At 40.1% G+C, this 18451-nt stretch overlaps 1 protein-coding gene across 7 annotated transcripts in view; it reads left to right on the plus strand.

Moving 5' to 3' along the window:
• The window catches only part of apc (APC regulator of WNT signaling pathway), a 152918-nt gene that overhangs the window by 64249 nt on the left and 70218 nt on the right, over positions 1-18451 (plus strand). For 5 of the 7 annotated variants that reach the window (XM_033017429.1, XM_033017426.1, XM_033017428.1 and 2 more), the window contains one exon: positions 17781-17871. The exons of 1 other annotated variant lie outside the window; for it this stretch is intronic. In XM_033017429.1, coding sequence (XP_032873320.1) covers positions 17781-17871 — 91 coding nt within the window. Of the gene's footprint in view, positions 1-17748; positions 17872-18451 lie in introns of all 7 variants that reach the window. One more of the 7 variants, XM_033017433.1, reaches the window with a different exon arrangement.

Genomic DNA, 18451 nt, shown 5'->3' on the forward strand with positions numbered 1-18451 from the left:
GCAGCGATCTATGTACGTCAGTTCGGTCAACTGCCGTTATGTAGTTTGCTTATCCCAGGCAGACTCTGTTCTTTGGTTTTTCCAAGGATTGCAAGTTTCGGTCACATCTACATGAGTCAGCAGTATTTTAGTTATCAGTTACGCCCATACGAGGCACTAGCAGTATTTCCGTTTTCAGGTACATGAGTCAACACTATATTTCCTCTGTCAGTACTTTTAAATCTATATAAGCATTTAAGCAAGAACACAAAAATTGTCATGTATCCCATCATGCAAGGTAACCCTAGCTAATAGCGATTAACTCTTTCAACTTGACTTGCTGACTGCTTACAGCATTTTCTGTATTTATTTTAGCAGTCAATACTATTATTTCAGTATTTCATTCAGGGTTTAAAATGAAAAAAGAAAAAGCTGCAAATGGAACGTCAAGCAAAATTTGTAGATTATTCATATTTTCATGCCTTGCCTTTACTGAGGCATAGGGGCAATAAAATATCAAATAGTTTAAATTAATGACAGTTGTGATGTCAATATGGAATTGTTTTAAATGTATCCTAGAAACATGGATTAAGTTGAATCCTTGGACATTGCAGAAAGATACAAAGACCTACTTTATTCAGTGCATAATAGTTTGACAAGTTCTATTATGTGATTCTACGTTGCATAATGGCAGCTGTTGTTCTCTAGGATAAAGCAGTAAAGCCGAAGGAAGCTTGCTGAAAAGATTTCTCAACTGTTTTTGGACATTCACCAGCAGGAACACACCACCAGCGAAACAACATGGAGATGTATGCAAATGGCTTTCCTTTCATTATCCTTTGTTTCTTGACTGGTACCAGTAGCATACTGGAAACTGAGTTTCATTTAGAAATATTGGATTTTTATTCGATGATGAAAAAATTATGAATCGATTACATTTTCTGCATATTTTTTTATCTGCATTATTTTGTGTGTAATCATGCCAATGTGCCACCTGTAAATTACCAAGTGGGAGTATCAGCCTATTATTCCCTTTCTTAAATTATTGACATAGAAACAAAGAAACTAGGTGCAGGAGGAGGCCATTCGGCCCTTCGAGCCGGCACCGCCATTCATTGTGATCATGGCTGATCGTCCCCTATCAATAACCCGTGCCTGCCTTCTCCCCATATCCCTTGATTCCACTAGCCCCTAGAGCTCTATCTAACTCTCTCTTAAATTCATCCAGTGACTTGGCCTGCACTGCCCTCTGTGGCAGGGAATTCCATAAATTCACAACTCTCTGGGTGAAAAAGTTTTTTCTCACCTCAGTCTTAAATGACCTCCCTTTTATTCTAAGACTGTGGCCCCTGGTTCTGGACTCGCCCAACATTGGGAACATTTTTCCTGCATCTAGCTTGTCCAGTCCTTTTATAATTTTATATGTTTCTATAAGATACCCCGTCATCCTTCTAAACTCCAGTGAATACAACCCTAGTCTCTTCAATCTTTCCTCGTATGACAGTCCCACCATCCCAGGGAACAATCTCGTGAACCTACGCTGCACTGCTTCAATCACAAGGATGTCCTTCCTCAAATTAGGAGACCAAAACTGTACACAATACTCCAGATGTGGTCTCACCAGAGCCCTATACAACTGCAGAAGAACCTCTTTACTCCTATACTGAAATCCTCTTGTTATGAAGGCCAACATTCCATTAGCTTTCTTCACTGCCTGCTGTACCTGTAAGCCAACTTTCAGTGATGCCCAGGTCTCACTGCACCTCCCCCTTACCTAACCTAACCCCATTGAGATAATAATCTGCCCCCTTGTTTTTGACGCCAAAGTGGATAACCTCATATTTATCTATATTATACTGCAGATGCCACACTCACTCAACCTGTCCAGGTCACCCTACAACCTCCTAACATCCTCTTCACAGCTCACAAAACAATTCTTATGCTTGTCAGACATTGGGAAATTCACAAAAATCCATGGTGACTATGTGTGGTAAACACAATTGAAGTAAGCCATATACCTGATTATTTGTTTTAAAGAAGTGTTCACAAAAGTTTGAGGTTTACAGAAAATTATTTTTCATACCATTACATAATTGTAATTCTTTTTCATACCATTACATATTTGTGGTATAGCCATTTTCAAATCTGCTTCCTGGCACTTAAAATGCAAGGCATGTCATGCAAAATATTGTTTTGCATCATTCATTCCAGGTCATTGTTGAGCAATAAGCAGTATTTAAAAGCTAATTATAATTGTTATGTTGAATATGACAGCCAAAGGAATTTTATTTTCATTGTGACACAAATGCATTAAAATCAACAGCAGCAATTTTTCTCTGTGAAATCACCTTTTATTGCAGTACTAATAGTTGAAATTGTGTTACCAGAAAACTCAAAATATGTATCTGCCATAATCCACTGCTGTGAGCCATTTTAGGACATTTTCATTTGTTGAAGATTCTATGGTAGTGCAAGTTATGTTTGATTTTTGATGTTCATTTAACTTTGCCTATTTTTGTGCTTTACCTTTTCAATACTTTGCTCACTTTGTGTTAACAGAATTTCAACTCAGCCTAATTTATCAACACCCTTGTCCCCTGAATTCCAAGATTTTGTGGTCAGATTCCATTTCAGGAACATGAACACATAATCTTGAGTCTCGACTGAGGGCCATGTCCTTACAGGTGGATGCACAAGGCACCATTGTATAAAAGCTGCAAAGTTCTTTGTGTCCTAGATAACGTTTATTCCCGCTGGGGAAAGTCCAGAATCCCTACATCTAACATGAGTGCTGTTGTGTCATACACAAATTGAAAGGCAGTTTAGAGTCATAGAGTGATACAGCGTGGAACCGGGCCCTTTGGTAATATTTACATGAAGAAATTGAAGCTCTCAGTCATTTCCACTCTGGCAACATTGATGTTAATTTGGGCATGTACTCCACCATGCTTCCTGAAGTCGATAATTAGCTCCTTCGTCTTGCTCACATTGTGGGAGAGGTTGTTGCCCTGACACCGGCCAACATGCCCCATCTACACTAATCCCATCTGCTCGTATTGGCTCATATCCTTCTAAACCTGCCCTCAAGAACAGCTGTACTTCAATGGCTGTGAATTTGTTTTAAGGATTTTTCAGTGATCTGAAAGTAGCTAGAGAAAATTGTCTTCCCTATCTGTTGAAATAGAATGTTTTTTATATTAGTACAAAAAAGTTACTAAGAATGCTGGAGCTCACAAATATGTCATGGTCCTTGCATGCCTATCTTCCCCACATTCCAAATGTGTAGGGCTGACTTTGCAGGTTTTTCCCACCTTTATGTTTAAGCAAGGCTTAGAAGCCAAACCAACAAGTAATGCAACTATGAAGCCTCCACCCTTGGGTCATCCCTGAAATATCTTGAGAGAAACAATGACAAGATAAAGTATAGGAACGAGATAGAGAATTTAGTGTTTGGGCAACAACCTCTCCCATTATGTGAGCAAGACGAAGGAGCTAGTTATCGACTTCAGGAAGCATGGTGGAGTACATGCCCAAATTAACATCAATGTTGCCAGAGTGGAAATGATTGAGAGCTTAAATTTCTTCATGTACATGTTGCCAATGATCTGCCATGGACCAACCACATTGAAGCATTTTAAGCATTTATATTTTGAAAATGTGAGGAATTAAATAGAAGCTGCTTGTCGCTATCATTTACTATGTGTATTTTTTTCTGTATTCAACTGGTTGCACACAATTGTAGTAAGCTAATGATGTAAAGTAATAAGCACTTTTTTTTTTGCAATTGAGTACAATGGGTCAGGTAATGCTGGACCTTGTTTGTATGTCTACAGTCCCACTTGTCCAGAGTGCTCACATGCCAGATTTAATGCTCAACTAATGTCAGGCAAATCATGCAAAATAATTTTGAGTGCGATACAAAGCAGTGGCCTGTAAATGCAGTAACCAAGGCCAACATACAGTCAGAGAAAGATTTATTTGGAAAGTCTGTTGAAAGACTGTGATAAGATGGCAACGTTTTTTGGAAAAGGTTGTGAGGAGTGGAGACGAAGATGTTAGAAACAATAGGCTGTTTGGTTCAACCAAGGTGCATTCACAATCATTCTCATTGTAAAAAATATTGTTCTAATGACACTTTAGATTTTGCAATTTTCATAATCGGTGCCATAAAATGTGTTTTGTTGCTATTCTAATCCATTTTGCACTTAACGCCCTGAAAGCGACATGTTTCTGATGTATTTAAGAAGGAACTGCAGATGCTGGAAAATCGAAGGTAGACAAATGTGCTGGAGAAACTCAGCGAGTGCAGCAACATCTATGGAGCGAAGGAAATAGGCAACGTTTCGGGCCGAAACCCCTCTTGTTTCCTATTTCCTTCGCACCATAGATGCTGCTGCACCCGCTGAGTTTCTCCAGCACTTTTGTCTACCTCATGCTTCTGATGTAAAAGTGCATTGCCTTTTAATCATACAATACAATACAATACAATACAATACCTTTTATTTGTCATTTGAACCTCACATGAGGTTCAAACGAAATTTGGTTTGAAAATTTGGTTGAAAAAGTGCTTATTACATAATCATTGTGATTATGCTGCTTTCTTCCCACTATAAAGTCTCAACAGCAGTGATTCCAATATTACATTTTGTGGTCCAACCAGGAATTATATTAAAGGATTATTTTGGCTCATCATTACATCATGGTGTCATGCTTTGTACTTGTAATGATGACATTGAGAATTCTGTTGGTTTTTATTACAAATCTGTAGTTGCTGCCATCTAGTACTTTTCTATCTCAGCATTTTAGGTAAGTTTAGAAATCTTCTTATTTCTTAGTATAATACCATGGAATTGTATAACTTTGTAACCGTCGGGTTTTCTTTTAATTTTGCTTGTCACGTATCACGCAGGAGGGGGGGGGGGTCACTTCTAAGGTATTGTATTCCATATATGAAAATTTGAATATATGAAATATCAAAAATAATATTAGTTTAGTTTAGAGATACAGCATGGAAACAGGCCCTTCGGCCCACCAGTCCATACCCACCAGCGATCACCGCTTGCACTAACACTTACATACTAGGGACAATCTACAATTTTTATCAAACCCAATTAACCTACAAACCTGGACGTCTTTGGAGTGTGGTAGAAACCGGAGCTGGCGGAGAAAACCCATGCAGTCATAGGGAGAACGTACTAACTCCGTACACACAGCACCCGTAGTCAGGATCGAACCCAGGTTTCTGGTGCTGTAAGGCAGCAACTCTACAGCTCCACCACTGTTCCGCCCCCAACGTTAAAACAAAAATGTTGAAATCATTAGAAAATTAAAAAATGATAACTACTTTTGATTCAAAATGATTCAAAAATTAAACTAACTACTTTGGTACATACTAATTGCAGTTAGGATTTGGGCAAATAAAAACTACAAACTGTTTTTGGTCATCATCCATCTATTCTGCAATCCTCTATTAATCCTTTGCCTCTATCCCAAGACTCCAAACCACCAACCTGAAGGTGACTCTTGAATACCGGTCAAGCCTAACTTGTATGCAAATAGAAACAATTGCAGATATTTCCAGCGAAACCATTGTTTCCCTACAATGAACCTTTCCTCTTTAATACCCTGTTTTCTAGATCTGTGTTTCTGATTTCATATTTTGGCATGAAACTCGTCCAAAAGTTCCATGATTAGACTGGGTGTCATTAATCTTTTCCAACCCATTTACTGAGCTGAGTGTAAAGGTTCAAACTGAGAAGAATGCAGCAAAATGATTCAACAGAAAATTGCATGCACCGTGTCATAATTTCAGTAGTTAAGTTGTAATATAAGTTTTCACTACCGAACCTTGCATTTATATTCCTGAAACAGACCAAGTTTCTTGGCACTTTACAAAACTTCAATGTATAAATGTTCAAACCAGATGATGTTAAGATTTTGTTTCCACCTCAGGAAATGGCTTTAAAATAAGTGAAGATTATGCCAACTCACTGTCGTAGTATGATATTTCCTTGTTAGAGGAAGAGAATATAAAGTTCAGGAAAACATTACAATAAAATCATTTGCATGATTATAAGTTTTAGTACTTTTTTGTAAGTTTTATTTCTTTCTATCAGTGTAATAAAATGCAGCAATGTTATTTAAAATAGCTAAACTATTGATCCATGATCACAGTGAATGGCGATGCTGGCTTGAAGGGCCGAATGGCCTACTCCTGCACCTATTGTCTATTGTCTAAACTCATTTTATAGGATGCAAAGTGATTAAGTAACATACCTGTGAAGTGATCCCTCAGATGTTGTACTTAAGATTTTAGAATCATTCATATTTTGCAAAATCCAATCAGTGCTCATTTTAAACCTCGTGAATCAAACTACTGCATTAAGAACTGTGGCAATATCTGTTCCCACCTTTTCAAAGTGAATCGTGAGAAATTCATGACACAAAAGAAACATCTCCAATCCATCATGCCAGTACTGGTTGATAATTTCAGTCACGGTGCACTTTCCAGCAGTTATTTTGTAGCATTGTATGAAGCATGGTGTGCAAGTAATTTTTAAATGATATGGGATTTCTACTTTAGATCATCCATGGAAAGATTTTGAAATCTTTGGCCACTTTCAGGGTGGAAAATAAATATTCTCCTAATCCTCCCTGGCTGTAGACCTCTCTGCTAAAGAAAGTAGGTTGGTCTTATCCATTACGTTGAGGAACTTCATAATTTTATATCCAGTAATGTGCTAAGAACTGTGTACAGCATTTTAACTGTGGGCTAACTTCTATTTTATTGATTCTGGCACAAGCTCCTGTTCTTGTGTTTTGTGCTTGGTTTATAAAGGAGAATGTCACGAGTGTTGCTTTAATCGTATTCTGCATCTAGGGATCTCTCGTCATGCATTCTGAGGAGCTGAGGCACCTTGGCACACATTTAACAGAATTCTAAGTGAAAGGCTGCTTGTCTAAATTGTAGCCCTTGAAATAAAGAGGTCAGAATCAGCATCAATAAAAGACTGGCTCAAGGACAAAGCAGAGAACCTTAAAATGGATGTTTGTCAGACAAGGTTTGTGGGCAGTGGTGTTCCCATATAATGGCTTGGATTTGCAGATGGCATCAAACCATGTGATAAGCTGAGAAGAGAATATTAATCAATTTCAAGCGGACTTAATTTGGAATTTGGGCAAGTAAGAGGCAGGTGAAATTTAATAACGAGCTGTGGAAATGATGTATTTAGTAAACAAGAAAAGTAGCAGGATACCTTCATGCATAATCTTTGAAAATGACAAGATATTGAGAAAATGGTTGACAAAGCAAATTAAATCCTATTCTTTAAATACAGCTGCAGAGTACAAAAGAAAAAAGGCATACTACTTATAAACATACTATTCATGGGCAAGTGTAGACTATGCTGCTTAGGCCTATTTTGCAGGGTTGTAATGGCTGATCTGATTGTATCTCAACTCAGCATTTCCGTTTATACAGAATAATCTTGCTGAAGTTCCCTCTTCAGTGGGTAGTAAAGAGGAGCTCTAAAGATTTGTGACCTTCTGAGAAAATTGTTACCTCATTTAATCTCAAATGAACAATCCCAATTTTAAACATTGTCCCCTAGTTCTAGATATTCACACATTCTTCCAGACTAAGCATTGATATCAACAATTTCAGAAAATTACCCATTCCATCCCAGTAGTTTCATTTACAGCATTTGATGACGATACGAATGCCCCAAATCAAGGCTTCATCTGAGTACAATAGTTATAATGGAAATTAATGCTACAGAGCATCAATAATAAACATTAAGATACTTTATAAAAATAGACAATAGACAATAGGTTCAGGAGTATGCCATTCGGCCCTTCGAGCCAGCACCGCCATTCAATGTGATCATGGCTGATCATCCCCAATCAGTACCCCGTCCCAGCCTTCTCCCCATATCCGCTGACTCCGCCATTTTTAAGAGCCCTATCTAGCTCTCTCTTGAAAGCATCCAGAGAATCTGCCTCCACCGCCCTCTGAGGCAGAGAATTCCACAGACTCGCCACTCTCTGTGAGAAAAAGTGTTTCCTCATCTCCGTTCTAAATGGCTTACTCCATATTCTTAAACTGTGGCCCCTGGTTCTGGACTCCCCCAACATCGGGAACATATTTCCTGCCTCTAGCGTGTCCAAGCCCTTAACAATCTTATATGTTTCAATGAGATCCTCTCTCATCCTTCTAAACTCCAGGGTGTACAAGCCCAGCTGCTCCATTCTCTCAGCATATGACAGTCCCGCCATCCCGGGAAGTAACCTTGTAAACCTACGTTGCACTCCCTCAATAGCAAGAATGTCCTTCCTCAAATTAGGGGACCAAAACTGCACACAATACTCACTGGGGTGGTCTCGCTAGGGTTCTGTACAACTGCAGAAGGACCTATTTGCTCCTATATTCGATTCCTCTTGTTATAAAGACCAACATGCCATTCGCTTTCTTCACTGCATGCTTACTTTCATAGACTGATGTACAAGGACCCCCAGATCCCATTGTACTTCCCCTTTTCCCAACTTGACGCCATTTAGGTAGTAATCTGCCTTCCTGTTTTTGCTACCAAAGTGGATAACCTCACATTTATCCGCATTAAACTTCATCTGCCATGCATCTGCCCACTCCCCCAACCTGTCCAAGTCACCCTGCATTCTCATAGCATCCTCCTCACAGTTCACACTGCCACCGAGCTTTGTGTCATCTGCAAATTTGCTAATGTTACTTTGAATCCCTTCACCCAAATCATTGATGTATATTGTAAATAGCTGCGGTCCCAGCACCGAGGCTTGCGGTACCCCACTAGTCACTGCCGGCCATTCTGAAAGGGACCTGTTAATCCCTACTCGTTGTTTCCTGTCTGCCAACCACTTCTCTATCCATGATAGCACTCTACCCCCCCCCAATACCATGTGCCCTAATTTTGCCCACAAATCTCCTATGTGGGACCTTATCAAATGCTTTCTGAAAGTCCAGGTACACTACATCCACTGACTCTCCCTTGTCCATTTTCCTAGTTACATCTTCAAAAAATTCTAGAAGATTAGTCAAGCATGATTTCCCGTACGTAAATCCATGCTGACTCAGACCGATTCTGTTACTGCTATCCAAATGTTCGGCTATTTCATCTTTTGTAATTGACTGCAGCATCTTCCTCACCACCGATGTCAGGCTAACTGGTCTATAATTCCCTGTTTTCTCTCTCCTGCCTTTCTTAAAAAGTGGGATGACATTAGCTACCCTCCAATCCACAGGAACTGATCCTGAGTCTATAGAACATTGGAAAATTATCACCAATGCATCCACGATTTCTAGAGCCACTTCCTTAAGTACCCTGGGATGCAGACCATCAGGCCCTGGGGATTTATCAGCCTTCAGTCCCATCAGTCTATCCAACACCATTTCCTGCCTAATGTGGATTTCCTTCAGTTCCTCTGTCACCCCAGATCCTCTGGTCAGTACTATATCAGGAAGATTGTTTGTGTCCTCCTTAGTGAAGACAGATCCAAAGTACCTGTCCAACTCATCTGCCATTTCCTTGTTCCCCATAATAAATTCACCTTTTTCGGTCTTCAAGGGTCCAACTTTGGTCTTAACTATTTTTTTCCTCTTCACGTACCTAAAGAAGCTTTTACTATCCTGCTTTATATTCTTGGCTAGCTTACCTTCGTACCTCATCTTTTCTCCCCGTATTGTTTTTTTAGTTATGATAATAATTGTGACACTTCACACAAGTGGTGACTGAGGGGGAGGTTAAAATAGTTGTGGATCCTGGTAGAATTTAATATGTGTACAATTATGATGGGACATGTTCATAAACTTAATGAAAGCACATTTTTACATTGGCAATTCAATTATAAATATAAACAAATAAATCCCTGTTTTTTTTTTAATGGGGAGTCAGGAGAGAATTAACAATCGTGACCAATGCATGACAACACTGCTTGCTGATTAAGAGTTTAATGTAGGAAAATAAATGAATGAATGAATGAATGAATGAATAAGTTTATTGGCCAAGTATTCACATACAAGGAATTTACCTTGGTGCTCCGCCCGCAAGTGACAACATACAGTGACAGTTAGGAATGACACATAAAACATTAAACATTAATAATAAAAGATTATTGATTAAACATGTGAATTAAATAAAATACCAGAGCAAAAGGAGGCTACAGATTTTTGGTTATTGAGTAGAGCTACTACTCGTGGAGAAAAGCTGTTTTTATGTCTGGCTGTGGCAGCTATGACATTCCGGAGTCACCTTCCAGAGGAAATTGATTCCAAGAGCTTGTGGCTGGGGTGAGAGATGATCTTACCCGCTCGCTTCCTGGCCCTTGCAGTGTACAGTTCGTCAATGGAGGGAAGGTTGAAGCCAATAACCTTCTCAGCTGATCGGAATATTCACTGCAGCCTCCAGGTTTCGTGCTTGGTGGCTGTGCCAAACCAGACCATGATGGAGAAGGTGAGGACAGACTTACAATGGTCGTACAGATTTGGACCATCATTGCCTGAAGCAGATTGTGCTTCCTCGTCTGCTGCAGGAAGTACATCCTCGGTTGTGCCTTTTTTTACTGTGTCCCCCCATTTAAGGTCCTTGGAGATGATGGTCCGCAGGAACCTAAAAGACTCCCAGGAACTTAAATAGACATGCAATGTAAGCAATTTTTTTAATTTGTGAACACGAAAGAAAATGCTTAAAGGGGCTGTCCCACTTGGGCGACCTAATCTGCGAGTTAAGAAGAGAGAGAGAGAGACACACACGCACGCACGCACACGCACACGCAGTGATTATGGATTAGTTACCAGATATTTCCAGCTTGTTGCACCCATTTACAGGAAGACTTCACTGGGTACTTTTTTGAGAAACAATAAAGTACTCAATTTACTTTAAATAATGACCACATAGAATGAACCAGTAAGTGGTTGTAAGTTTTAAAGGAGATGTGTGGGGCAAGTTTTTTTCCACAGGCTGATGGATACTTGTAACGTACTGCTGGAGGTAGTGGTGGAGGCAGATATGAAGGTGACATTTCAGAGTCTTTTAGATGGACACATTGCAGAGAATGGAAGGTTATGGATTATATGGGACGACAGATGGCACAATGGGCTAAGTGTTCGGCTGGCAACCGGAAGGTAGCCGGTTCGAATCCCGCTTGGAGTGCATACTGTCGTTGTGTCCTTGGGCAAGACACTTCACCCACCTTTGCCTGTGTGTGAATGTGTGTGAGTGATTGGTGGTGGTCGGAGGGGCCGTAGGCGCAGATTGGCAGCCACGCTTCCATCAGTCTGCCCCAGGGCAGCTGTGGCTACAGAAGTAGCTTACCACCACCGAGTGTGACTGAGGAATGAATGAATAATGCGATGTAAAGCGCCTTGAGTATTTGAAAGGCGCTATATAAAACCCATCCATTATTATTATTATTATATATTGGAAGATGAGATTAGATTATTTTGGCATCATGTTGGGACAATGTAAGCTGAAGGGCCTGTTCCTGTGCTGTACTTTTCTATGTTCAAGTATCGTAGACTTAATTAATTTTCAGTTAAGAGTCAGTTGTTAACAATGGTGGATTTTGTGATAAAATTATTTTTCAGATACATTAATAAACTTAATTACTTCTTAAATGCACAAAGGATATATTAATGCTGGATAAATGCATTCTTAAGATATCAAAATGCACTGGTTCATGAAAATTTTAACCTTGAGTAGAAACTAGGGCAAAATAATTTATTATGATTGGTGTAATTTAAAGTGTTTATACTAAGATTACTTATCCACACACTGCTGAAACTAACCCCAACAAGATTGTGAAACAATTGTGAACAAATTTAAATTTCTCTTGAATTTCCACCAAATAGTTTGTATCCAAATATTCCCCATTAAACAACACGTCTGAAGAAGGGACTCGACCCGAAACGTCACCCATTCCTTCTCTCCAGAGATGCTGCCTGTCCCACTGAGTTACTCCAGCATTTTGTGTCTACCTTTGATCAATTGAATATTGATTGAATACAGCATGGAAACAGGCCCTTCGGCCCATCAAATACACACCGGCCATTGATCGCCCTTTCACATTATTTCGATGTTACCCGACTCTTGTATCCACTCCCTGCACACTAGGGGCAATTTACAGTGACCAATTAGCCTACAAACCCGCTCGTCTTTGGGATGTGAGAGGAAACCAAAACATCGGGAGGAAGCCCAAGCTGTCACAGAAGGTGCAAACTCCACGCAGACAGCACCCGAGGTCAGAATCGAACCCAGGTCTCTGGCACTGTGGGGTAGCAGCTTTTCCAGTTTTGCCACTGTGCTGGCCCACTGCTATTCTAAGGATCTTGTGGTATGGAGGAACTGTAGGAAATTCCACATTAATCAGAAGATGCTGTTAGGTAAACTGTTGGGACCGAAGGCAGATAAATCTGCAGGGTCTGATGGTCTGCAACCCAGAGTACTCAAGGAGATGGCCCTAGAAATCGTGGATGCATTGGTGATCATTTTCCAATGTTCTATAGACTCTGGATCCTGAGGACTGGAGGTTAGTTAAAGTGACCACAGTTTTTTAAGGAAGGAGGGAGAGGGAAAACACAGAATTATAGACCAGTTAACCTGACATCTGTAGTGGGGGAGATGCTTGAGTCGATCATTAAAGATGTAATAGCAGCGCATTTGGAAAGCAGTGACAGGATCGGTCAAAATCTACATGGATTTCTGAAGGGGAAATCATGCTTGACTAATCTTCTGGAATTTTTTGAGGATGTAACAGTAGAATGGATAAGGGAGAGCCAGTGGGTGTGGTGTATCTGGACTTTCAAAAATCCTTTGACAAGGTCCCACACAAGAGATTAGCGTGCAAAATTAGAGCACATGGTATTGGGAGCAGAGTATTGACATTGATATAGAACAGGAAGCAAAGAATAGGAATCAACAGTCTGAAGAAGGGTTTCGGCCCGAAACGTCGCCTATTTCCTTCGCTCCATAGATGCTGCTGCACCCGCTGAGTTTCTCCAGCATTTTTGTGTACCTTCGATCTTCCAGCATCTGCAGTGCCTTCTTGAACACAATAGGAATCAACCGGTCCTTTTCAGAATGGCAGACATTGACTGGTGGGGGTGCCACGAAGCTCGGTGTGGGACCCCAGTTATTTACAATATATATTGACGATTTAGACAAAGGAATTAAATGTAACATCTCCAAGTTTGCGGCTGACACAAAGCTGAGTGGCAATGTGAGCTGCGAGGATGGTGCTATGAAGCTGCAGGGTGACTTGGCTAGGTTGGGTGAGTGGGCAGATGCAGTATAATGTGGATATATGTGAGATTATCCACTTTGGTGGCAAGAACAAGAAGGCAGATTATTATCTGAATGGTTTCAGATTAGGAAAAGTGGAGGTGCAACGAGACCTGGGTGTGCTTGTACATCAGTCACTGAAAGCAATCATGCAGGTTCAGCAGGCAGTGAAGAAAGCAAATGACATGTTGGCTTCCATAGCGAGAGGATTTGAGTATAGGAGCAAGGATGTCATACTGCAGTTGTACGGGGCCCAGGTGAGACCACACCTAGAGTATTATGTGCAGTTTTGGCCTCCCAATTTGAGGAAGGACATTCATGCTATTGAGGGAGCGCAGCATAGGTTCACCTGGTTAATTCCCAGGATGGTGGGACTGATATATATTGAAAGAATGGATCGACTGGGCTTATATTCACTGGAATTTAGGATGAGAGGGGATCTTATCGAAACATATAAAATTCTTAAGGGATTGGACAGGCTAGATGCAGGAAAATTGTTCCCGATGTTGGGGAAGTCCAGAACCAGGGGTCACAGTTTAAGAATAAGGGGTGAATAAGGACTGAAATGAGGAAAAACTTCTTCACTTAGAGAGTTGTGAATCTGTGGAATTCTCTGCCACAGAAGGCAGTGAAGGCCAATTCACTGGAATGGGATACTGAATTAGAATGATCAGCCATGAATGGTGGTGCTGGCTCGAAGGGCCGAATGGCCTACTCCTGCACCTAGTTTCTATTCCTAAATCTGTATTTTTATGACCCTGCAAATGGCAGATGTTTTATGCTCATTTAACAATTTAATTTAATGATGTTATCATTGCTCTCACTGAAAGAAAAGCTCATGGGATATGCTACTCTATTAAAGTATTACTTTAAAAGAAAATAGCAAATTCTGCATTTGACTCACCTTAATCCCAAAGATAGCAACTTTTAAACTTGTCCTTTTTGTCGGTGAATTTAGGCTCTTGACACTTGACGTCTAGTTTCTTTCATTTAAAAAGTACGATTTAATTCTAGGGGTATAATATTGCTACATTCTATCACTATGGTTTCTGTTTACTTTCATTTGTGATGTCAGAATTTTGTGTCTATGATTTCAACATTTGTTTTGTTTTACACTTTTGATGCTGAAAATCACTTGCAGATGCATATCTGCATTAAAATAAGCTTATATTAAACACTATATAATGTCAAACCCAAACAGGTAAGAATAATGTGGTGCACAGATCACATTTTTGATAGGAAAAGCTATTTAACAGGTTTTTGTGCCTCCATATTTTTTGTCCCTCATCTTTTCTTCACTGCCAACAAAGTTTTGGTTTGTATATGCAAGCCATACTCAGAGTTGTATTATTAATGATTAAATGCATGTCTACATGTTATCCTTCAAAAGGATGATCCATGTTTAGTTCTGTTTCTACATTTGATTACCTGACCAATATTCAATTCAGTAGGAAACTTCTAGATAGAAACCTGCCGTCTGCTTCCTAAGTGTATTATTATAATTGTTTAGCCCTGTGTCATTCAGCACTGAAGCGGCTCTATTAGCTGTGTCACTGTACTACCCGCACTTAGTAAAATGTTTAATATTTCGAGAAAATATCATAATTGAACAACGCACCATTTGGGAAAAGGACCATAGATCATCATGAAGATCACTTTTTTTACCCCTTGTTGCTTGTTAACATGTTAACTGTGAGCATTTAAACACTACCAAAATCAATAATTTATCTTGCTGCAGTGTTCAAATTTCCCCCAGAATGCTGTTACATTAAAAAAATCAGATGGTTCCTTCTCTCTTTGAATAGGTGAATTTCATTTAAAGAGGACCAGGGAGTCATTTTGTTGTCTAAAGGGCCTGTCCCACTATGGCGACCTTATTGGCGAGTTTAGGAGAGTCTGTGTTGAAAAATTTACTGCGAGCAAAAATTGGTCAGCATGGAGAAAATCAATACTTTTAAACTCGTAGTGCAGTGGTAGTGGGGTCGCCATGTCATTGAAGGTAGTCGAGGTAGCCATAGGTAATCTCCTTTGCTGACCGGGCATTTTAATTGGCTCATTGGGGGGGAAAAAACCATAAGCACGAGTTTTCAGAACCGAGGAAAACCGACCGGTAATGTTAAATGCCCGCTAAACTTCACAGCTGTGTATCTCTGGCTTATTAAAAGTTGTCTGTCTTCTTAAAAGTGTCCCCCACCCGCTGTTTTAAAGGACTTACCGTACACTGTGCCAGCCGTCTTTAACCTTCTTGTTCATCGCGGGGTATCACCTTGGCTTTGCACCGTGTGAATTTCAGACAGCGCTCCTCTGCTTTCCCTGGTCCCTGCCTTTGCGATGTGTGTGTGTGTGTGTGTGTTTTCAGCACTGACGGTCAATCCAGCTCATGGTTTTTCAGGAGAGTGCCCCCGAGCTTGAAGGTCACAGACCCCGCTGAAAAGTCACATAAGTGGGACAGGCCCTTAACACAGAAATTGCTCCTATGGCCCACTGCATCTGTTCTGACCGTCATGATCTCAATATTGAATATACTTCTTTATAGAAGGCCTTTGATAAGACATTAATTTGGATAATTAAAAGTCTTGGGGGGGATACATAGCATGGGTTGAAGGTTGGTTGTCATCTAGGGAACAGAGTGTAAGAATAATTGAGGCGTGCAGTGCCATACAGTGATTAGTGAGATATCCATGGGATCCGAACTTGGACCCCATCTATTCACAATATTTTTCAATAATTTGGATGAGATAACAGATTGTCTTCTTTTTTTTAAGTGCATGACTGCTAAAAAACCTGTTAGTGTCAAGAGTTGTGAGGAAAATTCAAAGAGACTTCAAGGCAGTTTGGAAAAGTGAAGTGAGTAGAAATATGTGGTAGATGCAATATAACCGAGACAAGTGTGAAGTTTTACATTTTGTTTGAAAAAACAACGAGTATCATAGAAATGGCTAGAAACTGGGAAATGCCCATGTGCAAAACAATCAGACTGTCATAATACACCCATCATTGAAACCAAAGACCTAGATGCAACAAATGGCTTAGGAGACAGATGGTATGCATGCCTCCCTTGCACTGTAATTAATCGGGCTTGGGGAGACCCCACGTGGAATATTGTATGCCATTTTGTTCTTTAACCGAAGAGTACATTTTCATGGATGGAATACAATGAAGGTTCATCAGAGTGATTCCTTCGATGGCAAACTATCATAGGAGAAATTGGGTCAAATAGGCCGGCATTCACTAAAGTATGGACGAACAAGAAGAGATCCCATTGAGATGTAACAAAAATGTAGTTGGCTGGACAGCTGGATGTTTCCCTTGGTAGGGGATCTAGAACTAGGAGCGGGGTATTGGGATACTGTTACTTAGGATTGTGATGAGAAATTTATTCAGTCAGAGAATGAGGAGCCTATAGACTTCCCTAACCCAGAACATAATGGTCACAATTATTTTTGAAAATCTTGCTTGACAAATAACTTTTATTCTGAAACTCTAGTCCCTAACCCCCCCCCCCCCCCCCCCCCCCCCCCGCTTTGTTCTATTGTCACAATTATTTTTCTGACTTCCTTGGCACACAACTATTGTATTGTCGTAGAACTACTTGTAGTCCATCAGCTTATTTGGTTAGTTCAGTTTATTAATGTCACAGGTATAGTGAAAAAATAATTTCCTTCTGTAAATCAACATTATACTTCTGTCTGAAGAAGGGTCTCGAGCCGAAACATCACCCATTCCTTCTCTCCATAGATGCTGCCTCACCCGCTGAGTTTCTCCAGCTTTTTATGTCTACCTTATACTCCTGTTAGTTCAGTGAGTCATCTGCCAAAAATCTGAAAGGAGCATTTTCCTTATACCTTGCATATGCAGCTTAAGGAAATTAAAAAATAGTTTCAGAACACAGTACAGTATTTTACTAAGAAAGTGAAAATATTGGTACAGCATTAGTATGTCATTAAGATGGAAATGGTGCAGAGAAAATGTACAAGGAAATTGCCAGGACTCAAGGACCTGAGCTTATAGGAAGAGGTCGGCAGACTAGGACTTTATTCCTTGGAGCGCAGGAGATTAAGGGATGATCTTAGAAGTGCATAAAATCATGAGGGGAATAGGTAGAATGAATGAGATTTTTTTTAACCTGGTAGTGGAGGCAAGAACTAGAGAACATAGATTTAAGGTGAGAGGGGAGAAATTTGAGGGGAACCTGAGCGGCAACTTTTTCACACGGGGGGGAAGGAAGGGTGGCAAGGGTGGGGGGGTGGCCTAATGAATGTGGATAGGAGAGGTTTAGAAGGATACGGGTCAAATGCAGGCAAATGGGACTAACGTAGATGAATGGTTGGCATGGGCAAGCTGGGCTGAAAGGCCTGTTTCCATGTTCTTGGTATTTGTACTTTGCAGCTGGGTGCTCCAGTATATGGCTGCTGTGCATTGTGCAGCCTGTCTTATACGTTGGGTTTTGCTATGTTTACAGCCATTCTGATTGTGCTTCACTTCGTGCTGCAGGAGGTCCTGAAGCAACTGCAGGGTAGCATTGAAGACGAGGCTCTGGCTCTGGCTTCTGCTGGACAGATTGATCTACTAGAGCGACTAAAAGGTAAGTCTTGTAGCCAAATACATACACTAAACATTTTATTGCACTTTCAGTTTCATAGCCATTGAACGACATAGCTTCAATATTATAAAGGAAGCTTTGGTGGTATTTTTCAGATTATTTTTGAAATGATCTGACCAATACATGAGAGATAGTTTTGCAGTTTCCTCATCTGATTTTGTTTTTGTCTGGGATCTCCAATTATATTTGGATATCTACAGTTTTTTGCAGTGCCTAATGCACATTCTTCTCCCAATTAGCAGTTTCAATCTGAGTACGGAAAATATTTTAATGAATTTCGAAATACACTACCCTTGATTTTGAGTGATTTGTTTACTTTATATTAATAATGGAAAGAGGTTGAGAGTCTGAGCTTTAAATAGCTGGAATACACTTCAAGTTTCAGTGTTGTAAGCTGATTGCTTTTGTTGCTTGACTGCTATCTGTTTGTGCCATATCCTGTAGCACCAGAATGGACCAAATGACAAATTATACTGCTCATATATTGCTACAAAGCAAATTTTCAATGGTTGCTGTATTGTATCCTCTGCAAATTTGCTCTTATGAAATTTATCTCTTCAGG

The sequence above is a fragment of the Amblyraja radiata genome, chromosome 3 (genome assembly GCF_010909765.2).
Source record: "Amblyraja radiata isolate CabotCenter1 chromosome 3, sAmbRad1.1.pri, whole genome shotgun sequence".
Lineage (NCBI taxonomy): Eukaryota > Metazoa > Chordata > Chondrichthyes > Rajiformes > Rajidae > Amblyraja > Amblyraja radiata.